Genomic DNA, 24,730 nt, shown 5'->3' with positions numbered 1-24,730 from the left:
TGAGTCAGGGCATACGAAAATCGGATTATCCAGGTCTTTATTGAAAGGCCGCTGGCTCGAGGGGCAGATTGGCCTGCTCCATATTTTTATTTCTTCGGTTGTCCACAACTTCGATGGCGTATGCGCGTTTTTAAAGCAAGGGTTTAGTTCAGCGAGAGGCGGGAACAAGACAGCAAAACATCTTCAAAATAAGCTCCTTTTCAAAGTTCAAAGGTCAAATAAAAAGTCAAGTTCGTCGTTGCAATGATTAAAGGTGTTTTGTTGCTGCAGCACATTTTAGGACACTTTGTAAAGAAATCAGTCTAATTCCAGTATCTATTTTGATCGTTACTGTGGCGAGGCGGTGACTAGTGGCCAGATATCCCTGAGTTTTGGTGGAGGATGTTCAGGTGGACAGTGGGGATATTTCGTTGTCTACCTGGCAGCAACGTTGCGAGGCGATGAAGTAACTGCAGTCAGCTGGCGCACGGGAGCGGGCAGAGCGAGGCGAGCTCCGGACGTGGGCGTGGGCGTGGGCGTGTGCGCGTCTTTCTCAGCAGCCGCTCTGACAGCCGCACACGCACCGTGTCCGGAGCCCCCTCCACCATCTCCAGTCATGTACCTTCCTCATTGCAGCCTCCACCAATGGTACCAGATGGATTAACACACCTCCATTCTCCGGATACCACAAGAAAATATTCCACGCAGGCAATCCGGGGAATGGATTGGGGTTGGAAAAACGATGAAACTTGGATACGCAGCGCTGGAAGGTAAGTACGTTTTTAAGAAATACAATGACGGAGAAGTCGGATTGCTTGGCATGAATTGTACGGCTTTGGACGCTGCCTCCATCCATTTCCCGATGATTGATAGTCATTGGAATGATGACCACGTTCCTTGTGGTTCGCGATTCCAGATTGTGATTTCGGCAGCAGTCCAGGCGCTTTGCTGCAGTCTCTGGCTGTTCATTCCTGTGGTAGGTTTTTTTCCCCCTTTTATCTTTCTCTCTGGGAGGTTACATGCGGTAGCTTGTCTCCAGATAGTCTTGTTTTTTTATTATCCTGCGTCTTAAAGCCTCCGGACAGTTTTTTAAAGCAATAAAGTAAATACATGGTGCAACTCCTTAGGTAACCCTGCCGGACTGCTCACTATACATGTCAAACCAGACCATTTAAGGCTACATATGCTTTCACTCATTAGAATTTCATCGAGGCGTTAGAAGGAATAATAATTGCTTTATAATGAAATGTTATTACAGGTCATTTCGAAGTTGAACATGTGAAACAGTTGGCAAATCATCTCTAAGTAATGTTTTGAATATTTAGTACAATTGCTGAAATCGTGGTAATAATCAGGCCTTTTAAAGGAGAGTCACCTCTATGAAGGGCTTGAGTGATGTTTATATCAGCATTAAAATCTGGAGGAGCATTTCCTGCAGAGATATTTTTTACTTCAGTTCTTCCCCAAGGACCATACACAAAGTAGAACAAGTTTTATATTTTGTTTTGTTAGAAAGATAAATAAGCTAAGACTATAAGCACACATCATGCTTGAATGTGTGCATAGAACTTATTTGGAAATTCGAGTAAAATTCCAATTTCTATGTTGAATTTCCATGTAACATGCTACAAATACTGAAAATGAAGGTGAGTGCAATTCAGGAGATATAATACATGACTAAATAAGGGAAGGCAGGATAATGTAGGAAAAGGGTCAAACAATGTTAATATCATGGGAATAGCAGTCTGGAAGATGAGACTACATAATGGGCCTTGATTTTAACAGAAATGCAAAATGGTGGTAATATAGCAGATGTTCTTCTCGCCCTTTGACTGAAGTTGATACTTGATAAGTTAGACCAAAGACAAGCATGTTTACTATGGTGGGATTTGATTTGATTGAGCTTGTGAGTTTAGTTTAGAGCATTGCTGCATTTATTTTGATTTTGTATTGTGCCTACATTTTTCCATGGATGATGCTCACTCTCCCATATATTTTATCTTTACTTGAATATCTTAGGTATACTGGGAGAAAAATAAACTTGTTACAGTACTTGCAGAAGTGATTTGGTGTCATTGCATCCGTAATATGCCATCCAGAAGATGGGCTATTTGGCTAAATTCTTTAATTAATAACTTATGTGATTGACTCTTGCTATATAACTGATACTAAGTGTTTCTGTGGTATCTGCAAAAAACATAGTGAAGATTCTTAATATACCTAAAAAATTGCAGGAAAAATAGATGCAATGCATATAACAGGTTTTCTTCTGTTACCAAAGGAACCAATGCCAGCTGATCTCACTTGTATATAATTAGAACTATTTTATGCCTTCTTTGTTTGGTTTTCTCCATAACCGAAGCCATTCTGTTAATTAAGTGATTCAATCCCCAAATGGCTTACTGATTCAACAAGACTTTGAAGTAATATTTTACATTAGAACTTCAAAGAAGTTTGTCCTCATATAGGCTGCCAATAGGCTGGTCCTAGACTTATTTCCATTTGGCATGATTAACTTATTATTTAATTATTTATTTATGGTTTTATATTGCTATATTTCTTCACTATTCTTGGTTGGTGCTGCTGTAATGAAACCCAATTTTCCTTGGGATCAATGAAGTATGTCTGTCTGTCTGTCATTGGAAGCAATCTATCTGTACCTTGGCATTAAAGTTTTAAAAAGATAACTTTTTGAGTTCACTCACACAAGAGATTTTGAAATTTTCTGGGTTGAAAATTTCAGCCAAGGAAGTACGTTGGTGTGGATTTTCAAACTGTGAATCCATCTGAACACAGGCAGTTTAGAGTGTGTGTCTATTATAGACACCTATCAGTTTTCATTTCTATTGCAGCAAATAGAATGACATAGAAGTTATGATACAGAAATGGTATATTCAGCACAACTAGTTCAAGCTGGTGTTTCTTTTCCAAATGAACAGAATTCTATTTACCTTATTCTTTCAATGCTGAGCTATTAATACTATTTGAGCCTCGTATCCCAATCAGGTTTCAAATAATTTGAAAGCAGGGCAGAAAATGGACAATAAAATCCAAAAGTACTCTCAATATAAAAGAGCTTGCATTCTACAAGCATTATGCCGTGGATATTTATAGCACATAATTATTTTTGCAGTTTAAATCTGTCTTTTCAAAGGTTATACATTCCTTGTCATTTTACCAAAAATGCTCAAATACTTAAAATGTGAGTTCTTTGACTGTTTCACCTTTTTGCAACTTTATCCTCCTAATTAATTATTTCATCACAAGAATATTTGACAATAACTCATTCTAGTTCTCCCTCCAAATGACTGATAGTCAATAGAATCACTTACACAACACAACCCTAAGGTTCTTTGTTATTCATATGTAACCATAATGATAATTTGCCAGTTACTCCTACTCCCTAATTCTTCCCTCTAAACCAGTTGTTTTTGAGCCTATCTCCTCTAATTTCTTTAAATATAGAACATCACAGCCCAGGCCCAATGTCTCTGCTGAGCATGATGCCAAATTAAACTGGCTTTTTCAGCCTGTAGTTGATCCATTTACCCCCATTTACTCTATACTCATGTCTGTTTAACACCTTCTTAAGCACCACTCTCTTATTTGTTTCCATTACCCCTGTTAGTCTGTTCTAGCTACCTACCACACTTTGTATGGAAAAAAAAACTTGCCCAGCACATCTTCTTTAAACTTTCCCCCCTCACTGTAAATGTATCTCCTCTAATACTTGGCTCTTTTACTCTGTGAAAATATTTCTGATCTTTAACAAACCCACAGCCCTTCCTATAATGGCGCAATCAGAATTACATGTGTTGCCATAGCTGCAACATAACTTCCTAAATTGTATATTCACTGTCCTGACCAATGGAGGTAAGCATACCATAGGGTTTTGGCCTGAAATGTCGTCACTACTTCCCCCCATAGATGCTGTCTGGCCTGCTGAGTTCTGCCAGCATTTTGTGTTTTTATTTTTTCTTTATTTATCACCCTATGTACTTTTCTGGCCACTATCAGGGAGCTGTGGAGTTTCCCTCCAAGATCCCTCTGTACATTGGCCTTCATCAACTGTGGGATTGAGATTAGGAGCTGAGAGGTAATGTTACAGCTATATAGGACCCTGGTCAGAACCCACTTGGAGTACTATGCTTATTTCTGGTCACCTCACTATAGGAAGGATGTGGAAAGGGTGCAGAGGAGATTTACAAGGATGTTGCCTGGATTGGGGAGTATGCCTTACGAGAATAGGTTGAGTGAACTCGGCCTTTTCTCCTTGGAGCAATGGAGGATGAGAGGTGACCTGATAGAGGTGTATAAGATGATCTTATACATCTCTCAGATAGTCAGAGGCTTTTTCGCAGGGCTGATTGAAATGGCTATCATGAGAGGGCACAGTTTTAAGGTGCTTGGAAGTAGGTACAGAAGAGATGTCAGGAGTAAGTTTTTTAAGCAGAGGGTTGTGAGTGTGTGGCGATGATGGTGGAGGCGGATACGATAGGGTCTTTTAAGAGACTCCTGGATAGGTACATGGAGCTTAGAAAAATAGAGGGCTATGGGTAACTGCAGTACATGTTCCGCACAGCATTGTGGGTGAAAGGGTCTGTATTGTGCTGCAGTTTTTCTATGTTTCTATGTTTATATTATGCTATTAAGGATCCTGCCATTAACTTTATAGTTTCACCTTACATTTTAATTTTTGTCTATTCATTGTAGTTTTGCAATGTCTTTTCTTCTAATTCTTCTGGAGCAATTGCCCTAGCTATAAGATCTTTTATGAACCAAAAGAACATATCTTTGTGAAAATAACTTCTTCCTCTCTGAATTTGTGTGAGTTTCAGATAAATTTATGCAACCCTGTATTTTTACTCTTTGATGCCTGATTTTATTTTTGGGAAGACGTATCACTGCAATGCCTGCAAGGTGATGTTTCTTGAGTAAAAGCAGTGAACAACTCAGAAGGTCAGGCAGCAACCGAAAAGGGAGAAAGAGAATTAACTTTTCAGACCAATTACTTTCTATCAGCTCTGTTATTTTAAACAAAGCATCATTTTTGAAATATAGATCCCTGAAAGATGAAAGCTTACATTAGCTTTGGATTAATTTTTCTGTCTGTACTATAGCTTCCAGTGATTTATGTACATAGATGCCCAAATCTGCAGTTAAATTTTTTTTCCGTGAAGGAAACATTCTAAATTATTCTTGTCAGATTTTTGTCTTTCTCAGATCAAACCATGGGTGACCTCATGGTTTCACAACATTGAATTCCGTCTGCTGTTTCATCCTGTCTATCTGCCTCTCTTGCAACTTTCACTCACTAGCTATTAAACATTTTCTTGATGTGGTGTCATCTGAAAGTTGGGGAATGCATTTATGATTTGTTTGATATAAATTAGTGCTATACACTACATGGTAAGAATTTGATATCCCAGTACTGATCTGCTGGCTGGTGGCTTAGTGGCATCAGCACTGGACTTCGGGGCGAGAGGTCCCGAGTTCGAATCCGGCCGGCTTCCTTGCACACTCTCCATCTGTACCTGGGTTGAGTCTCGACCTTGTAAAAAAAACACCTGGAGAGGGATGGGCTCCGCCAGGTTCCAAATGCCCAGGACATGCTGTACATTGAGCAATTGCCAAAAAGATTGGTGTGCAAAAAGCTTGTCATGACAGCACCCTGATGATTCACACACAACACACACACACAACTGATCTGTATCACTGAGTAAGATCAATTTCAGATATTGGAGAAAGGGATGACCCCCCCATGAAAGGTATCAGTTGTTAATTCATATATAGTTTCTTTTTATTATGAGAGTGATAAGAGAGTGTAGTTATTATGAGAGTGATAAGAGAGTGTTGCAGCAATAATTTTGCACTCATTGTCAGTAAGACTGAAGAACTTATTGTGGACTTTAAAAGGGGTAAGAGAAAAGTACACACACCAGTCCTCATTGAGGGATCAGAAGTGGAAAGAGTGAGCAATTTCAATTTCCTGTGTGTTGATATCTCTGAAGATTTAACCTGGACTCAACATATCAGTGTAGCTACAAAGAAGGCACAACAGTGGCTGTCTCTCATTAGGTGTTTGAGAAGATTTGGTATGTCACCAAAAACTCATGGTAGCTTCTACAGATGTACTATGGAGAGCATTCTAACTGGCTGCATTGGGGGGGGGTTTACCGCATAGGATCGAAACAGAGTAAACTGAGTCACCTCCATCAAGGGCTCTGGCCTCCGTAGCATCTAGGACATCTTCAAGGATCAATACCTTAGAAAGGTGGCATCTATCACTAAGGACACCCATCATCCAGGTCATGCCTTGCTCTCATTGTTACCATTAGCAAGGAGGTACAGAAGTGTGAGGGCACACACTCAACGATTCAGGAACAGCTGTATCCCCTCTGTCACCTGAATTCTGAGTGGACATAGAACCCATGACCATTACCTCACTACTTTTTTATTCCTGTTTTTGCACTACCTATTAAATTTAACTACTTAATAAAAATAAATATATATACATACACACACCTTGCTGTAATTCAGTTTTTCCACTATTATTTTGTACTGCTGCCGCAAAGTCAACAAACTTCACAACATATGCTTGTGATATTAAACCTGATTCTGATTCTGACTATCTACTCAAGGTCTATCCTTTGCCTGCAATTTGCTCTGGTTCTAAAGGACCCATGTTCCACTTTACCATTTCTTAATGTATTTCCAAATATCTTTATTTTTACCTTTAGTATTCCTTGTAATTTTATCTTGAATTTCTCTACCGTATTCTACCTGGAGCAATTCTAATTTTCTTGGCATTTGTATAAGCCTTCTCTTCATTTACTTATTTGTTGAGTCTAATTTCTCATTTGTTGGGCAATGGAATAGTTTACAGTGGATTCTGGTTAATTGGGACACATCGAGACTAGTGCATTTTGGCACAATTAGGCAGCTGGCCCAATTAGCCAAAGTTCCATGGAAATAATTACAAACGTATAAAAAAAAAGAGACAAACTACAGTTGAACTAAGTAGTAAATATTAAGTGAAATACAGAACAGATTAGAACAATAACAATACTACTATAGTGTGTAAAACTGTGTATTAGTGCTTAATGATTATTGATGGAGGAATTCATCCAGTGTATGCTGTTGAGTTCTTTTGATTGACGGTAAATAAACAAAATCAGCACGGACACCTAGTGCAGATAATGGAGTGTCTTCGTAAAATGCTTTTGATGATTGCATCCTCCAAATCTCCATTTTTGTTGTAACGTTCAATATAACTGTTATTGCCATCAAATTCCTCATAGTTTCCAACTTGTTGAAGGAGTGCAATTTTTTTTTCTCTTCCAGCTGTTTCTGGTATCTCTAAGCCTCAAAGCTTGAAACCGGAGTGAGCAAAACTGTTCTGAGTTGTCTTTCTTGTTAACTGTCAGTGACAAAAATTACTGCTTTTTGAACAGAAACACACACAGTTGATGCTATTTAAAAACTGTTCACTCTAAGCATGGTGTAGTGCCTAATGACCATATAAATGCAAGCGACAGAGGCTAATTAGAAATTGCTCGGCAACAGTCTCCTGTTCCCAAATAAGTGAAGGGAACCTCGGCTATTTTCTTGATTACTTTTTGTTCTTTAAGAGTTATCCTAAATATGTGGCTCCTCAATTAACCAGTGATCCAACTAACTGGAATCCATTGTATTTGATTTAATACAATATCAGTTACTTACTTGAATACTCCCTGCTATTGATACACATTAACAGCTCAGTCTTGTACACCACGTGATCAATTTATATCTTGTTCAAAGTAAATTTATTATCAAAGTACATATACATCACCATATACAACCCTAAGAATCGTTTCCTTGTGGGCATGATCAATAAATCTAATAACAGAAATAGAATCAATGAAAGACTACACCCAACAGATGGACAACCAGCGTGCACAAGACAAAAAAATGTGAAATACAAAAGATAAAAAAGAAATGATAAGAAGTGAGCAATAAATATCAAACATGAAATGAAGAGTCTCTGAAAGTGAGTCTATATGGGCACAGTTCAGTGATGCGGCAAGTGAAGATGAGTAAAGTTAATCCCCTCTGGTTCCACAGCCTGATGGTTGAGAGCTAATAACTGTTCCAGAACCTTCTGGTGCATCCTGACACTCCTACACCACCACCTTGATGGCAGCAGTGAAGAGAGATCATGACCTGGATGATGGGGGTCCCTGATGATGGATGCTGCTTTTCTCTGACAATGCTCAATGTAGATGTGCTCAATGGTGTGGAGGGCTGGACTATATCCATTACTTTTTCCATGCAAAGGCATTAGTGTTTCCATACACCAATGTCCTGTGATGCAACCAGACAATATACTCTCCACCACCCATCTGTTGAATTTAGTCAGTTTTAGATGTCATGCTGAATCGTTGCAAACTATTTAGGAAGTAGAAGCACTGCCATGTTTTCTCCATAATTGTACTTATGTGCTGGGCCCAGGATGGTTCTCTGAAATTATAACACTGAGGAATTTAAAGTTACTAACCCACTCCACCTCTGATACCCTGATGGCTCATGGAGCTCCAGTTTCCTATTCCTGAAGTCAATAATCACCTCCTTGGTCTTACTGACATTGAGTAAGATGTTGTTGTTATGGGACCACTCACCCAGGTTTTCAATCTTCCTTCTATGTGCTGATTCATCACCACATTTAATTCAACCTCCAATAGTGGTGTCGTCAGCAAACTTCAATATGGCATTAGAGCTATGCTTAGTCACACAGTCATAAGTGTGAAGTGAGTAGAGCAGAGGGCCAAGCACAGAGGTGATGCACCTGTGCTGATGGAGACTGTGGAGGAGATGTTGCCAATCTGAACTGACTGGGGTCTGCAAGTGAGGAAATTAGGGATCCAATTGCACAAGGAGGTAGCAAGGCCAAAGTCTTGAAATTTATTGATTAGTTTTAATGGGATGATAGTATTGAATGCTGATAAAGAGCATCCTGATGTATGCACCTTTGTTATCCAGATGTTCCAGGATCAAATGAGGAGTCAATGAATTAGCATCAGTTGTGTTGGTAGATAAATTGGACTGGATCCAAGTCGTTTCTTGGGCAGGAGTTGATATGTTTCATCACCAACCTCTCAAAGCACTTTGTCACACATTGTGCTACTGGACAATTGTGATTGAGGCAGGTTACCACATTCTTCTTGGGCATCAATATAATTGAAGCAGGTAGTTACCTCAGACTGCTAAAGCATAAGGTTAAAGATCTCAGTGAACACTCCAGCCAGTTGATCAGCACTGGTCTTTAAACAAAATATTGGAGGAACTCAGCAGGTTGGACAGCATCTACGGAAATGAATAAACAGTCTATGTTTTCGATACTAGAAATAAAGATGAGAAGTCAGAGCAAGAAGGTAGGGGGAGCAGAGGAAAAAGTACAAAGTGGCAGGTGGTGGGTGAAACTGTGGGGGGTTTGGCAAAATAAAGAGCTGGGAAGTTGATTGGTGAAGGAGATAAAGTGCTAGAGGAGGGGAATCTGATAGGAGAGGGTAGAAGATTTCAGCATCTGCAGATTTTCTCATGTTTGTCGTGGCCAATAATTCCATCTGGGCCGGATGCTTTCTGTGGGTTCGCTCTCCAGTGCTGAAGTGTCACATCAGCCTCAGAGGCTGAAATCACAGAGTCATTGGGGGTGTGAGAGTTTGTGATGGTTCCTCTTACCGAGCATTGAGCTTATCCGGAAGCAAAGCCCTGCTGTCACCTATGTCACTTGATTTCACTTTGTAAGAGGTGAAAGCATCCAGATCCTGCCATATTTGTTGAACAACCTTCTGAATCAGCAGTTCGGGCCATCCTATGTATTGTGAAGCCTTCAGGTCTGACTGCCATATCTGGCGTACTCTGAGTAAGCCATGCCTCGGTAAAACAGAGAATACAGTTACTTGTTTCCATACAATACAGCAATCTTTCCCTTGGGTCATCAATTTTGTAATTTTGTTCTCCAGTGACTGCATATTTCCTAATAAGATGCTGGGTAGAGGGAGCTCCATCTCTCTACATTTCAATCTAGCTTTTTGAGTAACCCCACCACCTTGCTTTCAGCCATGGTGAAGAACCTTCATCCACTTAAAGGTGCTGGATCTGCTTATCTGCTTGCTTGAAGGTTAAGTCTGCTGAATCCTTCAGAAGATCGTGAAATCTGTAGTTCATTAAGTCGGTTTAAAAGTACGTAGGGAAAATATAAAGGGAAATTACATGCTGCAGTTTACATTGAGAGCAATTCAAAAAGAGGTATATTTAGAAGGTTTGTATGTAGCCCACAGAACATTGCTGTAAGTTCACCAGTGTCATCTTGCTCCAAAGATTGCCTTACCTTAAATCTTTTATCTGAACTCATCTTTCTCCCTTGTATTGTGGAGAGGGTGCAGAAGAGGGTTTGTGCTACAGGGAAATGTTGAACAAACTTAGATTGTTCTCCCTTGAGTGTTGGAGGCTGAAGGAAGACCAGATGGAGGCTTTTAAAAGTATGAGAAGCATTGATACGGCAGACAGTCAGAACATTGGGGTAAAAATGTCAAAGAACAGAGGACATGCTTTTAAGATGGGGCAGGGTGGAAGTTTAAGGAGCAAGTTTCTTTACGCAGAGTGTGATGGGGTAGTGGAAGCAAGCAGTTCAGAGTTCAAGAGGCTTTGAGAGAACCATGAGTATGCAGGGAATGGAAGGTTATAGATGATGCAAAGGAAGTTAACATTTAGTTTTAATCAGCATCAAGATCAACATAAAATTGTGGTCAAATGGCCTGTTCAGTGCTGCACTATTCTATTTCTATTTTCAAAGATCTGCCTTCAGGTTGTTAACCAATTTTGGTTTTTTATCACTAAATTCAATAAGCTCTGTTCTCTTGCTGGTGCTAAAACATATGGCTCTAGAAAAATGCCTCTTTCCCCTGTTTTATAACTTGTACTGCTTCTCTCAGTGTATAAATAGAAATATAAATCTTGTATTAAATGCACAATACTTCCTTGATCTCCGTTTCCCCATCACTGATCAATGACAGTCTGTAAATAACTCAAAAATATTACAGCATTTTTCTGGTCAATTGAATCATCGTTTCCCAAGTTTCAGTAAAGCTTTTGGATAATGCCATATTGTACTTTGAAAAATAATAGGTGTTTGCTGAAAAAAAGAATGATATAGGGAGAGATATCAATTCAACCAACACACACAAAATGTTGGAGGAACTCAGCAGGCCAGGCAGCATCTTTGGAAAAGGGTACAATTGATGTTGCGAGCTGAGACCCTTCTGAAGGGTCTCAGTCTGAAACATCAACTGTACTCTTCCATAGATGCTGCCTGGCCTGCTGAGTTCCTCCAGCATTTTGTGTGTGTTGCTTAGATTTCCAGCATCTGCATATTTTCTCTTGTTTGTGAGAGATATCAATTGTTCATCTTCAGAAGTTGCTCAATTGTATCACTGACATTTGTAAATTAAGTCATTCTATTGCATTTTAATAGAAGAGCTTTTCTATCATGTTGAGAATAGTGGGGGTGTTAGAGTGAAGGTTTGACATTGAGCATATCAGGTTTTCTTGGTGTATTCATTATTTACATAGTAATTTGCAGTAACTACAATGGATGGGCTGACATTGCTAGATCTGCTTTAATCACTAATAATCACTTAAAATCTGAAGAGGGAGTTTATTCAAAAATGTTGATACATTCTGGCATTTTAGGTGCATGTAAGTGTTCTGTAATATACGTATATATTACTGTAATGATCTGCAATCTATAGTAGGCTGGATGATGTGTCGTAACAAATGCTCTCTCACAAGCAAAAGGCGTGTCTTCACTGCTTCTGCATTTCATGCAGCAACAAATCAGTGACTCACTTGCATGTCTTAGCAAGCCTTCACATTTTAATAGATACCACATTAAACAAAGTAGAAGGTCAGCAGTGTATTCTTCCAGAGAAGGAAAGTAGATTTTTTATGGTTAGAGTTACCATTGAAGGTGCTTCTGAATGACTTTGACAGAAAGGCCGTTGAGTTTTTAGCACTATAAGTGAGAAATCAATTTGTTACTCATACCAGGTTAAATGCAAGCTATTAAGAGGTCTAAGAAGAAAATGAAGAAAAATAATTCAAAGATGGTGGCAGGTTAAGCAGCTTCCAGGGTTTTTTCAAGGTTTCATGGAAGTGGCCATTCACCAACTGGGCCATTTACCATGTACAAGTAAGTATTTCAGCCATGGATAGCATTGATTCTGAGCATTCCTCTTATTGTTCAATAACTTTTTCCCATTGATGGTGGGGGTGGGGGGGGGAAGTATCCATTGGAATGTTCTTTGAATCCCTGAACAATTTTTCTCCACTCTCTATCCCAATGTACTGGTCATTACACATGCTGTCACTGTTATCTAACTTGAAATCAAATTAACATTGTTGGAAGATAGAACTTGTGATCTCCTCAACTTGTGTTCAATATCAGAGTGCTGTGCCTGTCCAAACTAATTCCTTCAGAGATATCCTTGTACTTTCTTTTTGTACCATGGCTGGAATGAAATGTTTGATTTTTAACCTTGTGATCCATTGATTTTCTGTATCGTGATTTTTATTAAAGAATATACCATCTGTAATATAGTATGGAGCATCTATTTTTGCACTGTAACACTTGAGCCCCCCTACTCACTGACCATCCTTAGTATTCTATCACTTGCAAGCAACATGACAGCACGCACTTGTTTAGATTTTCATTACAATTGTGAATGGCAAATCTCAGAGATGTTTATAACTGAGTCTGATTGCCCAGCCTTTCATCATACCTTCACAGTTTACCATAATGTAGTTCACATAATCACTTTTGTTGCTCTTGCAGATCATAGACCCGTTCTCCCCCCCCCCCATACATTCAATATGCTCTCACCCAAGCTGCTGGCATATTCCCTTCAATAGACCCAAGCCCATACTGTCAGTCAAAAATGCCTTAAGTACTATTCAGTTCTGATGCCACTGACTTACTGATGATACTTTGAAAAATAATTATTTCTATAAATTCTGTTTACAGTACACTAAGTATAATCTTGAGTGACTTTTTGGGTTTAATTGTGCAGTTGCAGAAAACTGCTCTTGTTCTTAGTTCATTTAGTGAACTTCATATTACATCTCAAAAATATCTCAAATCTTGTCATATAAAAAAGAGAAACCCTGAGATTCAGTAATATTTTGATAAAAGGTTGTTGACCTGAAATTTTATCTTTGTTACCCAATCATCAGATGTTGCCTCATCTCCAGGGTATTTGTTAGTAATCTGTATTTGATTATTCATTGATGAAAACTTTATACCCCTCTATTTAGAAAGTCTGTCCTGATGAATGGTCTTGGCCCAAAACATCAACTGTTTTCATTACCAAAGATGCTGTGTAATCTATTGGGTTTTATTTAGACATACAGTGCAGAACAGGCCTTCAAGCCACACCACCCCGTAACTCACCTACTTAACTGTAGCTTAATCACAGGACAATTTACAATGTCCAATTAATCTACTAACTGTTTCGTCTTTAGACTGTGGGAGGAAACTGGAGCACGTGGAGGAAACTCATGTTGTCATGGGGAGAAGGTACAAACTCCTTAAAGTTAGCTGCCAGAATTGTGTTTTGAACTCCAATACCCCAAGTTGTAATACTGTCGTGCAAACGTCCTCCACCATTTTGTGTGAGCTACTCTGGATTTCCAGCATTTTCAGAGTCTCTTGTGTTTTTAAACTCTGGAGGAGTCTTACCACAGATTTTCCACCACTTTATACCTCATTTTGTTTGTTAAAATTAGCAAATGCAGTGGATTCTGATAAATAGGGACACATTGGGATCGGTATGTTTTGGCCCAATTAAGCAGCTGTCCAATTAGCTGAAGTTTCATGGAAATAGTTAAAAAAGGTATATTTAAAAAAAAGACAAACTACTGTTTAACTGAGTAGCGAATATGTATTTAAATGAAATACAGAACAAATTAGAACATCACAATACAATAAAACTGTGTAATTCTTCCTAATGGTTACCATCAGAGAAATTCGAGTGTACACTGCTGTGCTCTTTTGATTGACTGTAAATGAACAAAATTAGTGCAGATAATGGACAGCCTTCATACAATGCTTTTGACGATTGTATCTTCCAAATCTTAATTTTCATTGTAACTTTCAAGATTGTAGATACCTTCAAATCCTTTGTAGTTCCTAACTTGTTTAAGTAGTAAAATTGTTTGATTTTTGCTCCTGACCATTTCGGGAAACCCAGGCTTGAATGCTTGAAACTGTGGTGTGCAAAATGGTTCTGAATTGTCTTGCTGCTTATTTCTCACCAGCTACCACAGACTGACTGTAAAAGGTTAACCCTTGCACTCACTTATTCAGCTGTTGAAGAAGATGCAAATAGATTTTCTTTATTGCTTTGAGGATGTGGTACACCAAGTTTCCATGATACAATGTCTTTATTTTTTTTATGATTCCCATATCCATTGTCTGCACCAAGGATATTGTATTGGCAGGCAGAAATTCCATCTGTGTGTTCCTCAAACATTCTACATTAGGATGTGCTGCACAATTGTCACAAGCAGAAGAATTTTGCTTGGTTTCTGCTGTAACTCCTTTCTGAATTCATCAATCAGCCGCTTCTTAAAGATTTCAGAAGTCATCCATGCGTTTTTATTGGCATAATACTCAATTGATAAACTATCCATTCTTCTCTCCTTAGAGCATCGAGGTTTAATGCTTTCCCCACAAACCAACAATTTCCTTTCATCAGTTCCTGATTTATTTAAACACAGCATAGTTATGTGATCAATTGCTTCTGATAGTGTTGAATGTTTGTAGCAAAGGGAACTATTTAGTACAGCGCGATTTTTAAAAAAGGCCTATTTCATTGACATTGTTAATATTATCTACACAAAATTTTTGAAACAAGTTGGTGAGTTTGTAGATGTCTTTGTTTCTGTACTTACAACATCAGCACTCCCTTTCTCGGTATGTGCTTTCTTGAAATTAATATGATGTCTATTGAGACAACTAGCCATCTGTTGCTTTAAAATCTTTGTGACCCAGCTTCTTGGCTAGCTATTCTTTCTTGTTTTTTTAAAAAACTGGTCCATTGACATGCACACCTTGTCCAGTTACGATGGAAAACTATTGATTGAAAGCCTCTTCAACATGTGGACCCCCTTAACTTTACATTTTAATTTTTGGGATGTTCCCTGTTGTCCCTCTCATAATGCGCATTCTTCTCGCAGTTTATCTTGCTGATGTATCAAGCATGCAATTGTAGATTTTGGCACGCCAGTTATATTTTCCAGCTGATGATGGCATATAGCTTTTAATTTAGTCCAGTCAGGTAATTTTTTCAGCTAGTATCATATCTTTTCATGGTACCTCGGCAAGGGTCTCAAATCTTTTTTGAAGTCAAAATAAAATAAATATCAAAAATCGCTGCTTTTTGAATCGGCGTTCATTGGCCCAAATGGCTAATGTAACACAAGCATACACGACTCTTGCCCCAGTTAAGCAGCATATTGTCCCAGATAAATGAAAGGGATCCTGCCTATTTTTGGAATTTGTTTTTGTTCTTTAAGAGTTGTCCCAAATAAGCGGCTGCCTTGATTAATTGATGGCCCAATTAACCAGAATTCACTTCAAACAACTGTTAAAATATGCCACATTCAAAGAGGATTTTATTGTAAAATGCATACTTGAATAATTATGTGTATTGTCTTTAGTAGATTAGAAAAATATAATTTCGGTTAACTCTTAGTAGGTTAGGTGGAAAGACAATTTGAATGTTTCTTTAGATTGTGATCTTCATGTTTTGCAAAACCTTCCCTGCTGAAGCATTGATGTGTCTGATCCTTCCCTGGATGTTGCTTGACATGTTGAGTATCTCCCTGTGAATTTTTCAGTTTCTTTAGGTATCCAGTATCTCAATTTTTGCTTCACATATATTATACTGCCATTTCCTATTGGTCTTTATGTTCTTTGCATAGATTATATTCCTGTATTCTGCAAGAACACTAGTAGAAGTATACAAAAAAAGCAAGTAGATTCACAATAAACAGAATTAAAGTAATATTATTGTAGTCAGTTTAACTTTTACTGAGCAGGTGTGTCTGAAGAGGATAAAGAAGAATATTGCTATTTATTAATCTCCAGAAGCACTTCAGTCATTAGATAAAAATGGGAAAAAAACTGATATTGATGTGAGTACAGACTTACTAAGTCAGGAGAAAGTGATACTGCTTTTTCTGATCCTCCTAACTCCCAATGGCATTTCTTATGTCTTTCTATAATCAATGACATCATTACCAAGGGAACACTTAAATAACAGGCTTCTGGAAAAGCTTTGCAAAAGTGTGCACATAAAGGAAATAATTCCTACCTTGCAAAAATGCCTCATGCATTCTATGCGATGGTGTTCTATAGAACTCGTTTGCCTATCTGCCTCAGTCCATATACTCATCTTGATCAGAAAGGTAGTTTAACATATACCCATATTATCTGAATAAGAAGGTAAGTATTCTTCTAATGCTGATTTTGATGTCTGTGGCATAAACCTTAGACCAAGCATGCCAGCCCAGGGATGAGCCCCTGAGAAGCAGTAACTGCTTGATCATTAGATTAATGTGCCTGTGTGTATCAGTTACACAATATGCTCAGCTCATTGTGAAAAGATGCTGAATAATTGATGGGGATGGAGCTGCAAACATTACTTCCAAAATTTTTTTCTGAGTGATCCTGACTTCTGACATATTCTTCCTTTGTTCCTTTTTAAATGTTACTCACTTGGGACTAGGCATATGATACACACATGAGTAAAGAATGCTCAGAAAGCCATTTTCTGCTGTGATTTTGTTCTGGGTCACATGCCCTTCCAAGAATGGTTCTTGATGTTACATTTTGAGTTAAAAAAATCTCGTGTTTTTGGGCTTGTGAAAAGTAATGGGTAATTAATAGCCAATTGGAAAATAAAAGCAATCATTAGTCCATTCCAGAACTCCCCATACAAGCAAGAATTTTATTTGGTAGCAATCCGTTCAACTAATGGGAACTGTCTTGTGCTGTAAACACAGACTGAAATGCTGTGAGACAAAATATGCTGTAATCATAGTCAATATGATGATGGTACTCATGTACAACAATTTCTGTTGTCATCCAGGCAAGGCTACACACTTGATCTCTACAGAAGTAGCAGAATCAGAAAGATTTATCAATAGCAGTCTTAGTAGAAAGGGCTAAAGTGGTGATTTCATTTATGCAGTTTATCTCCAAGACAAGAATGAGAATGCTACAAGTGACTTTTTGTAATTGACTAAAACAGAGAATAGATCTTGAGGGGAAAGGAAGGCTTGCTAGTCAACATATATTCAGCACTGAGCAAAAACTCTGCTCTCAGCACAATCTTCAACAGCTTTTTAACAGCTGTATGATTCAAGGACATTTATTACAAACAGTACAAGGGGCAAAGTGTCACTGCTAAACAAACAAATTAAGACTGTTTCCAATTAGATAATTTTGAGAGCAATTTAGGTTTTCTGCTGGTGGTTGGCAAGTTCCACAATGGTGTGATATAGCCCAAGTAACTAATCATTGAGAGCAACTGATGTTCTCATCCAGGCAGTATGTACTTTACATAATCAAAGCTTCTCCAAAGAAAGCATAAAGCTAATAAATTTGATTTGCTATTATTGCAAAAGTTTAAAATTTGCGTAAGGTAAGCATTTAAAGTATGCCTTAGTCTTTTTTTGTGATTATGACCAGTTCTGAGTTCTGATTCTTTGATCTGTTGCAGCAATTTTGAGAACTCTTTAAATCTGCATGTGAAATTTTACTTATTATGCTTCTCAGTACATGAAGTCACAGTTGTAATTATTTTTTGAAAGGGGTGTATGTAAGCCAATTAATCAGAAAAGATCTTTAGTATATCTTTGATTAAATTAGTTTTAAAAATTGGACTTAAATTTGTGATGTGCCCTTTTCGGATCTGAGTTTTGAACTTCAGGACTGATGAGGTAAAACTCACAAGAAAATATTTCAATACTGTATCTCCCACATGTTTCAAGAGATTGTTATGAAAGAAATTAAGGTAGCATTTGAGAGGCAAAGAAGGGAAATCCAGAGTTTAGGGCTTTGGCAGTTGAAGGTACGACTATCAGATATGCAATAATTAAATCTGGAGTGATTAGGAGTTTAGAATTTAAGATATTGTGTGACCCACTTTCCAGCGCACTCGAACTGGCTCACAAAATGGCACGCGCTGACAAAGAGGCCGGCCCCAAAAAGGGCGCCAGGCCTTCTTCACCAGCAAGGGGAAAAGCCCATGCACGGGAAGGAACTGTGAATATGCACCCTCTACAGCATTCCCGCCTGGGCAGGGCGGAAACGGGAAGGCTTAAAAGCGAGGCCGCAAAGTTTGAATAAATCTTTAACGCAACTGCAACTCACCCTCTGCATGTCGTTATTCCAGCGCTGTGTGTAGTACACCACTACAATTGGTGACCCCGACAGCCCAAACGATATTTGGACCAAAGATGAACGACGCTGCATCTGTTCATGCAGTTTCGTTAAAACTGCCAAGCTTCTGGACGCTGCGACCTCACCTATGGTTCCAGCAAGCAGAAGCCCAATTCCACATTCGGCAGACAACCTCGGATTCCACACGTTACTACTACGTGGTGAGCTCCCGCGACCAGGAGACAGCCGCCCAGGTTGAGGAGTTCATACAGTTGCCCCCAGAGGATGGCAAATACACAGAATTCAAAGCCCAGCTCATAAGGACTTTTGGACTCTCACGGCACGAGCGAGCTGCCTGCTTACTGCACCTGGATGGCTTGGGAGACAGGCCGCCATCAACATTAATGAACAAGATGCTGGCCCTGGCTGAAGGACACAAGCCCTGCCTCATGTTTGAGCAGGCATTCCTGGAGCAGCTGCCCGAGGACATACGCCTGCTGCTGTCCGACGCGGATTTCAGCAACCCCCAGAAGGTGGCGGCCCAGGCAGATGTCTGTGGAAAGCCAAGAAGGAGAGTGGGGCATCCATCGCACAGATCACCAGGCCACGCGCCCAACAGCAGACCAGACCATGCCTGGTAGCAGAGCCCACAAAACCCAGAGGCAGGAGTGCAGAGGCCAATGAACAGTGTTGCTTCTACCACCAGCGGTGGGGCACAGAAGCCCGCCATGCAACTTCCCAGGAAATGCCAGGGGCCAGCTGCTGCTGATGGCTACAGCAGCTGGCCGTTGGGATAGCCTCCTGTATGTCTGGGACAAACAGTTGGGACGCCGCTTCTTGGTCGACACCGGAGCTGAGATCAGTGTCTTACCTCCGAGTTCTGACACCTGCAACAGAGAACCGGGACCCACCCTGAGGGCCGCAAATGGCAGCACAATACGGACCTATGGCACCTGTACGGTGCGGCTACAGTTCGGCTCCAGCCGGTTCACGTGGGACTTCACACTGGCCGCCATGGCCCGACCGCTCCTGGGGGCGGATTTTCTGCGAGCTCACAGCCTGCTGGTCGACCTGCAGGGGAAGAGACTAGTCCACGCCAAGACTTTTCAAGCGTTCTCCCTGGGTGAAGCCAAGTTGCCAGCCCCACACCTGGACTCCATCACACTGTCCGACAACAACTTCACCAGGGTCCTGGCGAACTTCCCATCAGCTCTGGCACCGCAGTTCACGGCAGCCGTGCCCAGACACGGAGTACAGCACCACATCCTGACCCAGGGACCACCCCTCCATGCCCGTGCTCGAAGGCTTCCCCCGGACAAGCTCCGACTGGCGAAGGAGGAGTTCCAGAGGATGGAGGAATTGGGGATCATACGGCAGTACGACAGCCCATGGGCCTCCCCGCTGCACATGGTACCCAAAACAACAGGGGGCTGGAGACCGTGCGGCGACTACCGCAGGCTGAACGAGGCTACCACACCGGACCGCTACCCTGTGCCGCACATTCAGGACTTTGCAGCAAACCTGCACGGTGCAAGGATCTTTTCCAAGGTAGACTTCGTCCGGGGATACCATCAAATCCTGATGCATCCGGACGACATCCCCAAAACAGCACTCATCACTCCGTTCGGCCTTTTCGAATTCCTCCGAATGCCGTTTGGCCTGAAGAATGCCGCACAGACGTTCCAGCGGCTCATGGACATGGTGGGGCACGAACTGGACTTTACATTCATCTATTTGGACAGCATCCTCATAGCCAGCAGTAGTCGTCAGGAGCAACTGTCCCACCTCCGTCACCTCTATGCCCGACTGAGTGAATACGGCTAACAATCAACCTGCCCAAATGACAGTTTGGACTCGACACTATCAACTTCCTGGGCCACAAGATTACTAAAGACAGGGCAACCCCTCTGCCCGCCAAGGTAGACGCAGTCCGCCTCTTCCCCGACCCAACGCACTCAAAGGCCTGCAGGAATTCATGGGTATGATGAATTTCTACCACCGCTTCCTCCCCTCAGCAGCCCGAATCGTGCGCCCCCTGTTCGCCCTGATGTCGGGTAAGGGCAAGGACCTTACCTGGGACGAAGAGGCTGCAGCCGCTTTCACTAAAACCAAAGAAGCCTTGGCAAACGCCGCGATGCTAGTGCACCCCAGAATGGACGTCCCTACTGCCCTCATAGTGGACGCATCCAACACAGCAGTTGGTGGAGTGCTGGAGCAACTCATCGAGGGTCGCTGGCAACCCCTGGCATTCTTCAGCAAACACCTATGACCACCCAAACTCAAATACAGTGCTTTCAACCGGGAGTTGTTGGCACTATACCTGGCAATCCAGCACTTCGGGTACTTCTTAGAAGGTAGGCCCTTCACTACATTCATGGACCACAAACTGTTTATCTTTGCGTTCACAAAGGCGTCCGATCCCTGGTCGTCCCGCCAGCAGTGACATCTGTCCTACATGTCTGAATACACGACGGACATCCGGCATGTCTCAGGAAAGGACAATGTCATGGCGGACGCACTATCCAGACCTACCATCCAGGCCCTCTCCCAAGGGATGGACTATGCAGTGCTGGCAGAGGTGCAGCAGGCAGACAATGAGATCCCTAGTTACAGAACTGCAGTCTCCGGTTTGCAACTCCAAGACTTCCCCGTAGGCCCAGGTGACAGGACCCTACTGTGTGATGTAGCTACTGGCCAACCTCGTCCCATCGTCCCGGCAGCCTGGCGGTGGTGAGTTTTCCACTCCATTCACAACTTAGCGCACCCCTCCATCAGGACAACTGTCCGGATGGTCTCCAACAGGTTAGTTTGGCACAGACTCCGCAAGCAGTGCATGCCAAAACGTGCATGCACTGCCAAACAGTCAAGGTGCAGCGGCACACCAAAGCCCTGCCGCAGCAGTTCCACCCCACCCGCCGGCGTTTTGACCACATTCAGAGGCAGACCTCCCAAACAGAGGGCGACTCAAACTGTGGACATTGGGGGTGTATTGCCGGTTCTGGGGGGGGAGGTATGTCTTGACCCACTTTCCAGCGCACTCGAACCAGCTCACAAAATGGCACGCACCGGCAGAGAGGCCGGCCCCAGAAAGGGCACCAGGCCTTCTTCACCAGCAAGGGGAAAAGCCCGCACGCGGGAAGGGAATAAGGGACTGTGAATATGCGCCCCTTACAGCATTCCCGCCCGGGGAGGGTGGAAATGGGAAGGCTTAAAAACGAGGTCGCGGTTTGAATAAATCTTTTACGCAACTGCAACTCACCGTCTGCATGTCGTTATTCCAGCACCGTGTGTCGCACACTGCTACAATATATTTGAATCTCAGAGGGTTATGGAGCTGGATGAAATTATAAAGATGGGGCTAAAGAGACCATGGAAAGATTTGAAAGGAGGGATAAGAAATTTAAAATTGTGGTATGGCTTATGTAAGGCCCTGTGTGGATTAGCAAACAAGAATTATAGTTAATCAGGGGACTTATTTTGAGTTATGACATAAACTACAAACATTTCAATGACAAAGTTTTTGATGAGTAGAATGGAGCAGGGCAAATAGTTGGAATAATTGAGACAGTGAAAATACCATTCAGTTCTTGATAGTTTGTGTCTCAGAATTAGATTCTTGCTACACAGTATCTTGATCCTCTTTCCTCACCATCTTGATCATTTATCACCCTTGGAGTAAAGTCTTCTTTATTTATATGTTTAAAAATAGTTTTCACTTGAAATTTGCCATGAGTGTTTAGTAAGTAATATTCCATACTCAGTCTGTCTGTAAGATTTAAGACTTTATGTACCACAATGAGCTCACCTCTCTTTAAGTAATTCATCATCTGCCTGTATATTTTGCCATCCAGGCATCAGATTTGAACCCTTTATATGGAGATCTGCCAAACCTATTACAAATTTCTCTTTGAGGTATTTATGCGCATTCTAGTGATGGAGACAGTTCTAAAGCGTGATGCTTTCTGTTCTTGCCAGTAAACATCAGTCCTTTCTTGCCAGTAAAAATACTTTCAGTACCTTTTCTCAGTCCTGACTGCAGACATAAATCAAAAACAAAGTAAAACTGCCCTTTTATTCAACACACTGAATTATGATTTGGTTTCATTAAAGTCAATTTAAGAAAGATTTTAAACTTGGCTGGGAATTAAAGTATTACACAAGTGCAAAGCAGGAGAGAGAACTTGTGTTCTGCTCCTAGTTTGGACCACTCCTTTATTTGTAGGAAATGTTTAAAAGATCTATAGGAAGTCTTGCCTGGGGACAACACAACAGACTGAAAACCTGGGAAAACAGAGTCTACATTTAATGGATCATTCACTTTAATGGTTGGAATATTGTAGGTAATACCTTAGAAATGCTAATTCAAACATATTCCAGTTCCAAGGAACTTCAATGAGCACATATGTAAATATGCACTACAGATTAAAAAAATGTGACTTTTGGATTCTACCAATACAAACCCTAATCTAATTTACCAGAGATAATTCAATAACCTGAAAATGAACTGGCATTCATCTTGCTTTGTGATATTGCAATAATTAACTGCATTAAATTGCATTTAAACCTTTTATTATATTTTGGCTTTCCTGGCCAGAAGCAATGTGAGCACTTTATCTAATTGCTTCCTGTGCATGATGACTGGAAGGCACACTGCAGTTTTACAGAGGCCAAGGGAGAATTAAGGGCCGCATTACCAGACATTTAAACTGGTGTATATATCTTGGTTAATATAATCATTTAAAAAAAGTTCTTTGTTTCCAAGTAGACTGTATGGCAAGTTCCTTTGTTTGAAGAATATTAGTGAACTAGGGACTGTTTGAAGAGATCTGACTACTTACATATTTTTTCAGAGCCATTTGCAACTAACTACAGTATTTGAATTCCTGAACATTGAGTGTCTAATCGAACCATAATTACTAGGATACCATGTCAAACAAAATAACACTGATTCTATTTCAGAGGTAATTTATTTACTGGCAATTATTTCAGAGAAAACCATCTAATAAAATAGCAACCTAATAATCAGCAAAACATATGTCAGGCTGTTTTTTTTATCGATTACAGCTCGGCTTTCGACACCATTGTCACCTCACAGCTAATCAACAAGCTTCAAAAGCTGGGCCTCTGTACCTCCTGCAACTGCATTCTCGACTTCCTTATTGGAAGACCACAGTCTGTGCAGATCGGTGGTAACATCTCCTTGCTGACAGTCGACATAGGCGCACCTGAAGTGTGTGCATTTTGCTTGCTGCTCTACTTGCTCTACACCTGTGTGGCTACACACAGCTCAAGAAACATCTACCAATTCGTTAATGGTACTACTCTTGTTGGCAGAATTGAGGTTATGAGGAGGTGTTCGTTAGTGAGATTGATTGATTGATTGGTTGAGTGGTATTGCAACTGTAACCCCCGGGTCACCTCAGGCTCGCTCAGCTCGTTCTCGTCTAGGGGGGATGCAGCCTTCGGCCCCGTCAAACTGGGTAATCAGCTGGTGTGGATGCTGTGTGATGTCCCTGCCTCGCCCAAAAAACAGACAGTACACCATAAGCGATTAAATGAGTACAATTTATAAAGGTTACTATAACTAAGTGATTAATAATGATACAGTATATATGAAGAGAAAAAATAAAGAAAAGGCGCCAAACTTATCAAAGTCCAAACCACTTCGTGCACAACCGTTGGAGTTCAATTACTGAAGTCTTCTGGCCACCATTCGATCCCCTCCGAACTCCTCGACTCGCAGCTCAGGACTCTCCGAACTCCTCGAATCGCAGCTCAGGACCCTCCGAGTGGTCAACCAAGCACATCTAGCTTCATCCCCCCTCCTCAGAGTACCTCCCGGCCTCGGACCCCCGCTTGGGGTCCGATCCTCGCCCAGTTTACAGCATTGTGTCCTCTCTCTCGACCCCCTCGCGCCGATCTGCCCAAAAGCCCGTCAACAAAGCTTACAGACTCAGAAGAAAGAACATTAATCCCTATTTGGTTTACAAAGGAATACAATTCTCGTTATCAGTAAATTAGCATTCCTGCTAGTTAACAAAACAAAGAAACCCTTTTGATTACATACACAGTAACAAAGAGAAAAAAGAAGAAACCCCCTTTACACAACAGCAATCAAGACCAAGGAATTGACTGTAGACTTAAGGAAGTGAAATCTGGGGAGCACACACCATTCCTCATTGAGGGATCAGCAGTGGAATAGGTGAGAAGCTTCAAGTTCCTGGGTGTTGTCATCTCAGGTGATTGACTGTATCCTGGGCCCAACAC

The 24,730-nt window shown here is 41.0% G+C and overlaps 1 protein-coding gene across 1 annotated transcript in view; it reads left to right on the top strand.

Moving 5' to 3' along the window:
* The first annotated feature begins 470 nt into the window (after positions 1 to 470).
* The window catches only part of pde4dip (phosphodiesterase 4D interacting protein), a 417,345-nt gene continuing 393,085 nt past the window's right edge, over positions 471 to 24,730 (top strand). Inside the window, exon 1 of the mRNA XM_059984447.1 lies at positions 471 to 749. Within this exon, the coding sequence (XP_059840430.1) occupies positions 625 to 749 (125 nt within the window). The 5' untranslated portion in view covers positions 471 to 624. The remainder of the gene's footprint in view (positions 750 to 24,730) is intronic.

This window comes from Hypanus sabinus, chromosome 11 (assembly GCF_030144855.1).
Source record: "Hypanus sabinus isolate sHypSab1 chromosome 11, sHypSab1.hap1, whole genome shotgun sequence".
NCBI lineage: Eukaryota > Metazoa > Chordata > Chondrichthyes > Myliobatiformes > Dasyatidae > Hypanus > Hypanus sabinus.
This window is presented reverse-complemented; position numbering and strand designations above follow the sequence as displayed.